General features: G+C 27.6%; 1 protein-coding gene across 1 annotated transcript; it reads right to left on the bottom strand.

Annotated features, from left to right (window-relative positions):
• Nucleotides 1–6,988: 6,988 nt before the first annotated feature.
• On the bottom strand, nt 6,989–8,365 carry LOC115698583 (probable F-box protein At2g36090). Its single transcript, XM_030625686.2, has one exon. The coding sequence runs from the start codon at nt 8,182–8,184 to the stop codon at nt 7,114–7,116; it is 1,071 nt and encodes a 356-aa protein (XP_030481546.2). The 5' UTR covers nt 8,185–8,365; the 3' UTR covers nt 6,989–7,113.
• Nucleotides 8,366–13,421: the final 5,056 nt, after the last annotated feature.

Raw genomic sequence — 13,421 nt, 5'->3', positions numbered from 1 at the left:
TCTACTTAGTGTGACATGTTTTATTGTGACATAAATGTTTATAACGAGCTTGAAAAACCAATGAGGCAGCACTTGAGCACCATTACAATTTATTTTTGTAGCTTTCTCTTTAATGACCACCAATGAGCTGGTGAAGCAGTCTTTGTTGTAATATCTATAATATATATTGGAAAATTTTCTTTGGTGTAATATCTATCTATAATATATATTGGGAAATTTTACTGCAGGGATGTAATTTTTGTCCGTAGACATTTTTATTTTTAGCGACTAGAGATATTATAATTAAAATTTTAAAATTTTCTTATATGACTATGAGACTTGGGTTGATATCTAACACTCATAGAATCACTACAATTTGGAACATTGCTTTTGAAGTTTTAGATTTAGCTAGTAGTTTTCTCAGCTGTAAGTTTATCTATAAATAATTGAAATTTTTATGAGAAATTTATGGGTGACTTTTTATTTTTATTTAATAAAATAATAAAATATTATTTATATATAATAAAATAATAATAAAACAAATTCCATTAATATTTGAATTGATATTAAATATTCGAGAATCACAACCCATTTAAAAAGAAAACAACCGGAGATTTGATACGGAGAGGAGATTTGAGCAAACAATCTTCTACATGCTCATGGCGTTGGCAGTGTACTGTTACGTTCTCTGGAGATTTGAGTTTTGTTAGAGCCATTAGTTTTTTTTTTCATATTGTAATGTTTGTTATTATTATTTAAGTAATATACGTTTACACCCTTACTTGGAAGGTTTGACTTTTTCACTGACATTTTTATTTTTTAAGTATCTGAATTTTTGTCTTCTTTGATGGAAATAACCCAATGGATCCAAGAATACTCTGCACTCTCAAACAAAAAAAGGAAAGAAAAAAACACACACATAATCAAACAAATCACAGGAATTAGTAAATCTAATTAAAAATAATAATAAAAATAAAAAACATCTAAACAAAAAAGAACTATTTTCATAAAATTAATACAAAAATAAAATAATTATATACCTCCAGAGTGTTTAAGATAGAATAAAGCAGAGTAAGAAGTGCTCTGCTTGTAATATACACATCTCCTTCAATATTCAAATTCTCATACCGAATTTCGATTTTGAGAATATCAATTCCAACTCTACAGAAAATAAATTAATAATTTTTTTGAATAATAATAAAAAAAAAATTGAAAGTGAAATAAACAAAATGTTTTTTTTTTTTTTTTTTTTTTTTTTTTGTCCTTTCAAAAAACAAAATGTATTGGTCTTTCAAAAAATTAAAAAAAATGTAAATACTAAATAGGGACCTGTCAGTTCTATCTCTAAGTCTCCTTAAAAATTTCTCATTATCTTCTCCAACAATCTTAAGCACAGTGTCGACCAATCTGCTTCTTCTCCAAACCACCAAGTTTGTTGAAATCAATTTAGTTATGAACGATATTTCCATCCTCAAGAACTTGTTTCATCACACCTTTCCTCATCCTCTCAAACGTCGGTATCATACCTTAGAATAACTCCAAAACTACTTTAGAATAAACAATAACTGCAATACCAACATGGATAAAATGAAAGCCATCTACTCCATGCACAAGAAAAATCTTCATTGGAGATTTTTGACAAACACTTGGTGTGCATACGTGTACAAAACTACAAAGATAATTTGAAGCCAAGGAAAGACAACTCTCACAGGATGCAATATGTATTATCAGCACAGTTCTTATCAATATAATCAAGAAAAAAAAACTTTCACATAGTCACTTCATCAAAAAGCATATATATATATATATGAACCTAGGAAACATTATTCGACAAACTATATAGAACCACTAATTACAAGATACACATTTTATTGACAACTTCAATTCTTTTTCAACCCCAAAATGGGATGACTTCGGGAACATATAAAACTGACAGCAATTCACTATCAAGACAAAAACAGAGCTTTGATGATATGCAACTCAACAGAGCAACATTCATCTGGAGATAGCAAAGCCAATCATAATAGTCTTTAGTCAATAAGTCATCCCAACATTATGCATGTCATCTTCTAAGATGAACGTCTTTAAAAGATCACTTTGATGTAATATTTGTCACTTTTAATTCAATTGCCAAGTGGGTTTTCATCTGTTTCATCAGAGAGTAATGTTTAGATTATAAATTGGTCTTATTAGAGATTTACCAGATAGAATATGATTTGAGTGTGTTTTAGTATAGTTTGAAATTTTGAAGATTGGAGACTTGGTGTTCATAAGGAATGTAGAACTTATTAAAATTTAGATTTTTGAGTATCAATAATTGTAAAGTGAAGAACTTAATTATAAACATTCAATAGTAAATATTGAAATTTAGAACTTTGAGTGTATATAATTGTAAAGTGAAGAACTTGATTATAAGCAATTTTCTCTGCAATTTAGAATTTGATTAAGAACATTTATTGATGAGTACCAGTTAAATGCTAATCTACACTAAGATTTTCAAGTGGATTGTTGATAGGGATATGAATGAGAACTGAAATTTGTATGTCTTTATAAATTGTAAGCTCTTTGAATTTTATTTATGTCTATATTTCCTGAGAATAATTGGTAGAGGACCAATATTTTATTTATTTTTTGTATGTTAGTCATCATATTTTGTATATACATGCGCCTACTTCTTCTTCTTCTTTTTTTAATAGTATGTATCTTATTCAAAAAAAAAAAATATATTATGTAGAATCTTACAGGGGCATAGTTGTTTTACTCTTTGTTTTACCTTACTTTTTATTTAGCATGGTTCTTTACCTTATTTTCCAATTCTCTTCCATAGGCTTATTAATGACTTTATTAAAAAAAAATACACTTAGACTATAATAATAAATTAAATTATATAATTTTTAATTAAATTAAAAAGTACCTAACATAAAACTAAGTATACGTGCCTTTCACGTAATTTTTTCCTAGTATATATGTATGTATAAATTTCTCATTCTTATTAACTTTCTTTAATCAATGAGCTCTTGCTCTTTTTCTCTTTAATATAGTCAGAAATAAATGTAAACGACAGTTACTTTTTGTAGGACACTGTCAACCCTTAGAAGGAGTAGAGGTGTGTATAAACTGATCCAATTCAATAACAATTAATCAATTCAATTACAATTGATCACCAAATTTAAGAGTAAAACAGTAAATGGAGCCAATATATTTTAGGAGGCGTTTGGTTGAGAGGAATGAAAATATAGGAATAAGAATGAGAATGGGAATAAGAATAGGAATGGAATAGAATAAAATTTAAAATGCATAAAAAAAATTGATAAAAAAATAATTAAATTTTTTTTCTTGTTACATTGGAATGGTCATTCCTTCCTTTTTAAAATGGAATAGCCATTCCACCAAAATGGTGGAAAGAGCATTCCATTGGAATGCCATTCCAATACTTTAAAATGCAACCAAACAAAGGAATGGAATGAAAATTATTTCCTTTCCATTCCATTCCATTTCATTACCTCCAACCAAACGCTACCTTAGTTCCAAATGGCAAAGGAAAAATGCAAACCAATCCGTGAACAGTGTAATTCGTGTAAATCTTGGCTCTTCCAACCAGTGTCAGGTTCTAATCAACTTAAACAATTGTGGTTGTGGAGAATGAGATATATGTGCTCTCCAATGCTCTATATATCGGTGGCTTCACAAGTTTTCTTTTTTTCTTTGAAAGAAATCATATCCATCACATGACTCTTATCTATTATGTTTTATGTTATACATTGAGAAATGTGAAGAACTCGTTTTGGAACGTCATATTAGGATTTGCTTGTATTGTATTATATTAAATTAGATTATATATCATATTTTTATATAATACTATATTAAATTTTAATTTATACTAAAATATTATATATTTAGGTATTGATAAAAGTTGTAATTATATATAGTTTTACATAAAAATATTTCATAAAATATAATTTAATATAATACTATACAATACGATGTAATACGTCATACCAAACGAATAACAAATAGTTTCAATATTAATATGAATTAACCATTAAATGTCTAACATAAATTTGTAAAAATTGACTTTGGATTTTAGTCTCACACATCATATGGAAAGAAATAAATTGCATGTTAATTTTTTTTATTGTTATTTGTTAATGTTTATTGTTTATAATTTTTTAATTCGATCATCAATGAATTAAATTAAATTAAATTGTTTGATAATTTGATATTTTTTTGAGAGATTGATCTGAATTATGACAATCGTCGATATAGAAGAACTTTCAGTCAACAAGTTAATTATTTAGTCAAAGATATACAAAATCAGAATGAGTCACTACAAGCAAAACAACTTATATAAGACCAAATTATCTTGGAAATTTAGACAAAATAACTTGACACTATATTCAAGAGGCATCTGATATAAGCAACCAATTTGGCCATAACTACCCACAAAATTAATAGATATATAAAAGTAGATTAACACACTATACATGCTATAATGTTATGAATTTTTAAATTCAGGATAAAACACAGTTATTGTTGACCGAGATTTTTGGCAACCAATAAAATAATAAAAGATTAAAGAGCTGTAAGAAATTAAGAGAAGGATTTTTATGTGGTTGGGGCGTTAATGAGCCTTAGTCCACGAGTCTGTGTATTTATGAGTGTATTTAATACAGAGAATGTTCTTGGTGAGTATTTACTCTTCTTGCACTTATGCAACCCAAAAAATCTCGACCCCATTAATGAGCTTTGAGGGGGTATTTATAGTGTTTTTGGTGGGGTGATTCTCAGAATTGTAGTACATATATTTTTGTAACTATCAATAAAGTTGGGTGTTCCCAATGAATATACCATGAGTAATGCATCGTCAAATCCCTAGGTGTTGTAGGGATTTTATGAGGAATGTCCTTATTGCCTTTTGACTGATGGGACTCTTCACAGTGTAGCCGTCAATAGACTTAAGTGGTCATAGCCTCGTAGGTGCAGATGGGGGGTCGTGTCGTCAGACTTTATTGCGTGTGGCAGTCCCAACACGTTTTCTCCCATGCGACATTAAATGCGAGATGACTGCTCAGGGGAAGCCTGACACCTCGCGGATGCTTTGATGCCACTTAGACCTCCGGGAGCATAGAGGACTTCGTATGCCTTCTCCGGGAGGCAAGTCCCGGATGCTGTCTTTCTTCATAAAGACTTAGCAATTAATTTAAATGTTAAGATCTTTTGATCCACGTGTCCCTGTCTGGTTGGTCCACGTATATTGGGCAAAATCAAGGGCAACAGTTATTATTTTAACAAGAAAAAAATTATCTTTGAAGCCTTTCTTTCACTTAACATGTCACCATTATATCGAAACTAATTTGTTATGTTCAACTATTAGGGTTATGTCTTCCAAAGTAAAAATATACTAGTCAATTAAACCTACACATATATAAAATTTGAAAGATTAATGAAACTTAATAAATCAAATGCCAACTAAATTAACTAATTTGTTAAAAAAGTAACAAAACTCAATTAACTAACAAATAAATGATAAAAACAATGATATAAAAAAAATCATTCAAAATTATAAAAATATAATTAAAAGCATTTTAACTTTTTTTTCTAATTATACATAACTTTGTAAGCTTTTTTTTACTTGTTGCGCAGGGCTTAGCAGAAGTTTTCCTATGGTCTTTGCTCTTTTGTATTTTACTATATTCTTGTTTAAATATAATTTTTTTTAACAATTGTTTAAATATAATTGATGAAAGTAAGATATATAATTATAAACTATAAATTTTGACGTAAGTTATGTGCCTGTGACATATCTTCACACGCTTAATTTATATATGTAGATTTATAAGTTATAGTATGTGTTCCCCTGAATAAAATATACATTTGTTTTATATACTTAATAGATGTTACGTGTCAAGTCACGTATGTTAATTTTATTTTAGTTTTTAGTTTTTTTTAATATCATAATTTTAAAATTAATAATATTCAATGTAATGATAATCATTGACATTTGAAAGTATAATAGTGATTTAAATAAAAACAAAAATTACTATTATACTTCGTAATAGTAATTAAAAAAAAATATTATTCATCCTAAATTTACCTTCGGAAATAATGAAAATGCTCATCTGGTTAAACTATCAAAACATTCAAATTTAATTTAAAATAATATTTAAAATTTAACTAATTCTAAATATCAAAATTTTAAAATAATTTTTAATAAAAAAATATAGTAGCTGGATTAATTATATTTAGGAACTAGATGCTGGCGCTTAATTTATGTGGCAACATCTAATAATTTGTTATTTTTTTTAGTTAAAAAAAAATTACCCAATAATTTCTTGTAAACAAAGAATTCGGTCATATAGTTACATTTTATATAAAATAGATATATATATATTAGATTTTTAATTATTATTTTTTATATTTGTTTATATAATTTTATTAAAAAATATATAAAAATTAAATTGTATAATTATTTTTAGACGTCAAGTAACATTCATTCGGTATAAAAATATACTTCTTAGACTTTTCAATCTAATCTAAAATATTGACACTTTACATTAGATTGAAATGAATTGGTCATACACCGGCCACTTGCTTATTTATTATATTCCTTCTCATTTGGACATGCAAAATCAAATGCCAATATATCAATATCATATTAAAATTATTCCACTCTGAACTACATTTATACACTTTTTAATTCAACGTTCAACCACATGATACTATTTTAAATATTATTATTTTCTTCTGAATAATTTTTAACTACTGCTAATTTCTACGTACGTAGGACCCTATTTTCTTTTTCTTTCTTAAAATCTTAACATTTAATTCTTTTACTAATTATTTTCAAAAAAAAAAAAAATTCTTTTACTAATTAAATGTGACTAACAAGAAAAATAAATAAGCATTTATGTTAGTTTAACTCTACGTTATTATCAATTGCTCAAAAAAAAAAAAAATTAATACTATACTCTTCGATATTATAGTTTCAACTTAAGATCGAGTAATAAACTGTCAAAAATTAAAGATTAATTTATTTTTGTCTTGTAATAAATATATAATATATCAGTATCGAATTTTAATATCAATAATAAAAAAGATTTCTTTCTCTTTTTTTTTTTCCTGGTGTTGTGTTGTTCATTTGAACATAATTACCCAGAATATACAAAACACAGCTGAAACTCCTAATAATGAAGCCGATAGAATATCTAACGTTCCTTCCGTCCTCACTTTCCTCTCTATTCTCCTCATTTTCCTTTCTAAATACTCTTCGTATCTTTTCCTTCCTCCCATTTCCCTTCTCCCACTATTTACCCTTTTACCCTCCAAAGCTTTTCGTAAAATTACCAAACTCTCCTTCCCTTTCATATGCCTTCCATCCATGTCCTCAACCGTTAAACACACTTCCCTCACCTGCAACAATTCCGGGCCTTGGGAAACTCCGCACGTGACCACAACATCGCACGTGACAGACTCCGTCGACGACCCTTTATCCCCCCCGCCCTCCAACACCGACGCAAAACCCACCCGAACCTCACCGCTCAGCCAGTGACGCTGTACGGACACTGGCTTGTGGCTTGAGAGGTTAATCGCTCGGCTTCCCATCGGGTCGATCACAATCCAGCTCAGCGTCAGTTCCTCCGCCAGATTCCGGCACGCGGTTTCGTCGTCGATTTCGTTTCCGTTCGGGTACGGTATTCGGGTCGGGACGATGTCTTTCGGGTGAAGCAGGTCGACCCGGAAAGGCGAGCAGCGAAACCACCCCGACGAGGTTTCGGTCACGACGACCTTGCTGAAAATGAGCTCTCCGCGATAGTGGAAATCGACGGCTGAGATGAATTCCGGCGTACGGTGGAGATCATCGGTGCCGGGATTTGAGGGCGAGCTATTATATGTGGTGGTGATTAGAGGGAAGGAATCGGCGAAGAAAGATCGGTGGGCGCCGTGGAAATCGGCGATGACTTGGCGGACACGTGGTGAGCTTGTGGAAGGCCACGTGGAATGGCAAATGTTGGTCCAAAGAGTCTCTTCCGTGTAGAGGGAGTTGAGTTGGGCCGAAGCGCAGCCCACTGAGGCCAGAGTTGGGCCGTCGAGACGAGTGAGGATGTGGGTTTGGATTATGTCGGAATGAAGGGTGGAGATTGAGGCGGCGCCGTCGTGATGGACGGTCGATAATGAAGTGGAGGAAGGTATAATAGCAATGTCCATTGACTGTTTGTTTGTCGTTCCCAACAAGTTTGGACACTCTTAATTTGGAGTCCTCTTTGTTAGTTTATATAGGAACATTAATCATTAGGTTGACAAAATTGCCCTTAACTTACTTTTTAATTATGTATCCTCCAAAATATTGGCTATGTATTTTTATTTATTTATTTAATGGACTGTCTTTGAATTAATTCACATCACAAAATTAAATCACGGAATGAAAACTTAATTTTTTTTAAAGAAAATTAAATTCCTAATGTACACACACAAATAGGGTCCCTCAACTTCACTACGTTTTATTTTTAAATAATTTATGGTATAAATATCTAACTTTAATTTATAATTACAAACAATTTCTGCAGGTACTTGTTAAGTGTTAAGTAAATTCAAACGTGACAATTCTTGATTATTACACGTTATTAAATTTTATTTTTTTTTAAAAAAATTATTTTAAATGTACCAATAAAAAAATGACACGTGGATAATAATTTCACATTTAACGGTGATATACTTATGGAGTTCTAGAAATATAATTTAGGTATTGTTACTATTAAAAATTAAACTTAGGTATTTATTTACAACTTAAAGTTAAACTGAAATATTTATACCGTAAATTACTTTTTGTTTTTTAATTTAATTCTAAAGCCTGAATTAATGGCTATATTTATCTATTTAATGATATGCACAAAACAAAAAAAATATTGTAATAGAATAATGATTTGAGCACATTTAAATTACACACACTTTCTATACAATTATAATTAATCTTAACCATATAATAAGGTTATCTTATGTCCTACTTAAAAATAAAAATAATTAATATTTAATACACATCATTATGTGTAATTTATATGCAGCATTACTTAGTGTAATATTACTAACTGTATAATTACTAAGTCGTATAATTATATTATATTTAAAAATACAATGCATATTTATATGATGTAGTACTTATATATGAATATTCATAATATTTTGTTTGATAAATTATTAGTAATTATATATGAAAATATTATTTTTAATAGTTTATATTTAAAATGAAAGTTTTTAATTTTTACGTATAGTTACACTTACAACATGTTTGGTAAGGTGGAAGGAGAAGAGAATACATAAGATGGATAATTCGAAGGAAGGAGAAGAGAATAATTCTTTTAAATTATTTGGTAGGAGAAATAGAGAAGTAAAACGATCTATCATTATTCATTTATGAAATTGCTAAATTATTTTTATAATAATATTTTTAGAGAGTAATTTTATAATTTTGAACAAATAATAATAGAGAGTATCAATCTTTCAATTAATAGAAGGATTTAAAATTGTACATTTGAGTGGATTTATCATCTCTTACTTTTCATTTCCTTGGAATGATCTTTTTTGCCAAACAAGAGAATGAATGATCCTTCTTGCCAACAAAAGGATTCAACCTCTCCTCCCACTTATTTCCCTTCTTTCCTTTCCCAGCTCCTACTTTTTCTTCTCACCAAACAATGTTGATTCTCTTAGGACCAAGTGATTTAGAAAGCATAATTAAAATCTCTAAATTACTTCAAATTACACTATTCAAATATATGCAATTACGTAGCAATGTCAAATTATATTAATTACCATTACACTCAAATTCAATTCTTAATTATATTATTTTTCAGAGGAAATAACATAGCATTTGGTTGGAGGTAATTAAATGAAATGAAATAGAAATGAAACAATTTTCATTCCATTCTTTTGTTTAGTTGCATATTAAAGTATTAATGGAATGTCATTTTAATAGAATGACTTTTCCACTATTTTGGTAGAATAACTAATTTTGAAATATAAGGAAAGATCATTCATATGCACGATAAAAAAAAAATTAATAATTTTTTTATCAATTTTTTTCATGCATTTTAAATTTTATTTCATTTCATTTCTATTCCTATTTTCGTTCTCATTCCTATTCTTATATTTTTATTTCTCCTAACTAAATCTCACTTAAATGTAACATTGTCTGTGGTACCTATTTTGCTCTTGAAGAATTAAAATTTTGTGCATGCTTTTACATGTTAACATGCATCAACATTTTCTTTTTTGGTAAATTCCTTATAACTTTTAAGGTAATTTTTTTAGGTTAATTAGTAATTTTTCTCCCTGAACTTTGAGATGTAGTAAATCGTGTCCCCTGAACTTTTTTGGCAATTAAAAATTTCTCCCGAACTATTGAGATTGTTAAATTTAAGGACTTTTGTCTAATTTCATTCAATTTTGTTTCAGTGATTGTTTATATACTAAACCATGCTCCCCAGACTTTGATATCTACCAAATCATGTCTCTCAAACTTTGATATGTACTAAAACATGCTCCTTGAACTTTTATCCATGTTAGAATTTTTTACATAAATTAGACAAAAGTCTTTAAATTTAACAATCTCCATAGTTCAGGAGGAATTTTTAACGGCAAAAAAAGTTCAGGTGACACGATTTAGTACATGTCAAAGTTCAAGGAAAAAAATTACTAATTAGTTTTTTTTTATTCATTATGCGTACATGGTACAAGTGAAAAAATTGAATATGTATCTTTTTTTCATTTTTTTTTTTTTGAGTGTCCTACGTAGTATAATGATATTATAATCAATTAATAATTTAAGAGTCATGAGTTTGAATCTATACCCTCTCCTTTTTTTACATCTTTCTCTCACCCCTAAGTTAGGCTTAGTAGATTTTTTTAAGAGATTTGGTAATATATAATTGTCCTTTGAAAATTAAAAACCAAAAACAATTATAATTGGCTATGTGAATGGTGAGAATGGTTGTAGTCCACAGATGGACATGCATTGTTCTCATGCTTATAATATAATAATAATAAGGGTCAACTTCAAATTTCAGTACTTGAAAAAAAAACTTTGAATCCATTGGTAGTGATACTATTATTAACTTAATCAACCTAATAGAATTAGTCAAAGGTTACAGAATATTTTGCATTAGTTTATAGTCATATTAAATCATGTTCATACATATGTAATCAAATAAGTGATGGGATGGTCGATTTAGACCAATGATACATATTAAAATAATCAAATGGTTGGATTTTATTACGTATTATTTACGTACTAATTTGATTAACTTTCATTCGATATGATAATGACTTTATTTTGTTTACTATGTATAATATATTATATACAATGATCATGTCCTTTATTCCAATTTGTAGTTTTTAATGACATAAATATATTTATTTTTTTTTTTAATGACATAAAAAAAAAATATACAATGATCATGTCCTTTATTCCAATTTGTAGTTTTTAATGACATAAATATATTTAGATTACTTTACAACAACTATATTTGTCATATAGTTTACATAATTTTATTATCATAATATCAACTGTTGATTTCTTGTACTAAATTATATAATTTTCATGTTACTACATCATATCGTACTGTTTAATTATTTTCTTATATGTTTTTTTATACGCTTGGATCTTTTCTTTGTAGATACCTATTATCATCATCCAAATTAAGGAGAATTTTAATAATCTAAATTCCTTACCTTGAAGAAGTATGCTAATATTATTAAAATTTGAATATTTTACTTTTATTACGTTTTTTTAATGTAAAAATTATTATTATATACCGTCGGAGTCTTCTGCAAAAATTGTGTACATTAAAATTATAATTTTTTTTTTTTTTTTTTTTTTTTTTTAAAAAGATATTTCTAAACTTTCAATTATATATATTTTTTTTATTTATGTATGTATAATAAAAAAAAAATCTTTTTTTTTTTAAAAAAGAAAAGAAAAGAAATTGGGCCTTACATAATGGGGCTATTTATAAAAATATGAGGAAAAAAATATAAGTTATGATATATATAGCATAAAAACTTAATTACACTAAATATGACATTCTTTTTAAACAAACTTTAAAATATGGGAAAAAATAAGGAGGAATGCCACATAAAAACTTTTTTTATTTGTTTTTTTTTTTCTTTTCTTTCAAAAAAAAAAAAATAATAAAACATTGTAATAAAGAAAAAAATTATCTCAGCTGAGGTTTTTTTTCTTATAGAAACTCAAATAATATTAAAATAATTTTATTAAGACATTAAATTAATTAACTAAATAATTCTATGTAATTAAAAATTAATTTTTGAACCAAAAAAACTAGTTACAAATACCAAAAGTCATATATATAAATTTTACATGTTTCTTAGAAGCTCTAAGATTTGACCTCCAAGCCACTACCAAAACTAAAATTAATACAAGACCAAATTTAAAACCGGTTACAAGTTTTCGAGAAACTCCAAGACTCGAACATCAACCCACTACACAAAACAATCACTGTCTACTAAAACAAAATATTTGCCACAATAAAAGTAAAAAATAAAATGAGAACATTTGAAAAAATTGCTATCATCGTCGGAAAAGTCATCGCTACCAAAAAGTCATCGTAGTTAGACATCGAAGTTGTCACCAATGTTGGACGTTTGAGTTGTCATCGGAGTTGGACCTTTGAATTTGACAATGAAAAATCAGTAATATTTATCAGCTAATTGAAAATATGATACCGAGAAACTAGTTATGTAGATTAACCAAATTAAAAACTAAACCTTAAAACCAGTTATGTATTATAACAAAAATAATAATTTAATATAGAAACCAATTTTATATTACAAATAAATAAAAAGTGAACAAACATATGAAGCCTAAAGTAATAAAAAGATATATCAATTATAAAAATCAATTACTTAAAAAAGAAAAAATACATACCATAAAATAATTTTTAACGATAACTTATAAACTAAATAACAAAAATCTGTTACAATAAACAACTTAGCAAAAATCTAATATAGAGAAACCAGTTACGTAAAATAATTAAATTTAAAGTTAATTCACATAAACCAATTACCTAAATAACTAAGATCAAAATTAAATATAGAAACCAGTTACTTAAAAATACGCTAATAAAAAAATAAACAATAGAAAATGCAGAAGCTCCAAATGATTACACAAAACAAAAATAACTTACGAACGATAAAACTATAAACAGAAAACCTAAAAACAAGAAAAATCATAAAGGAAGAAACCAGTTTCTTTTTATAAGAAAAATTACCAAGGGAGCAGCATCAACATGAGTCTCACTCTTCTTCTTGCCATGGGATTTAGAAACTGGTTTCTTTTTATCTTTCTTAATGATATTAACCAGTTTCTCATCATCAACAACATTAGATTCGCACACTTTTTCCTAACAAATATAAAACACAATTCAATT

Source organism: Cannabis sativa, chromosome 8 (assembly GCF_029168945.1).
Source record: "Cannabis sativa cultivar Pink pepper isolate KNU-18-1 chromosome 8, ASM2916894v1, whole genome shotgun sequence".
NCBI classification, from domain to species: domain Eukaryota; kingdom Viridiplantae; phylum Streptophyta; class Magnoliopsida; order Rosales; family Cannabaceae; genus Cannabis; species Cannabis sativa.
The sequence above is the reverse complement of the archived record's forward strand: the minus strand, read 5'-3'. Positions and strand labels throughout refer to the sequence as shown.

What these genes read in the sequence shown, in the direction of transcription:
- LOC115698583 (XM_030625686.2), bottom strand. Translation starts at nt 8,184, where the DNA reads ATGGACATTGCTATTATACCTTCCTCCACTTCATTATCGACCGTCCAT.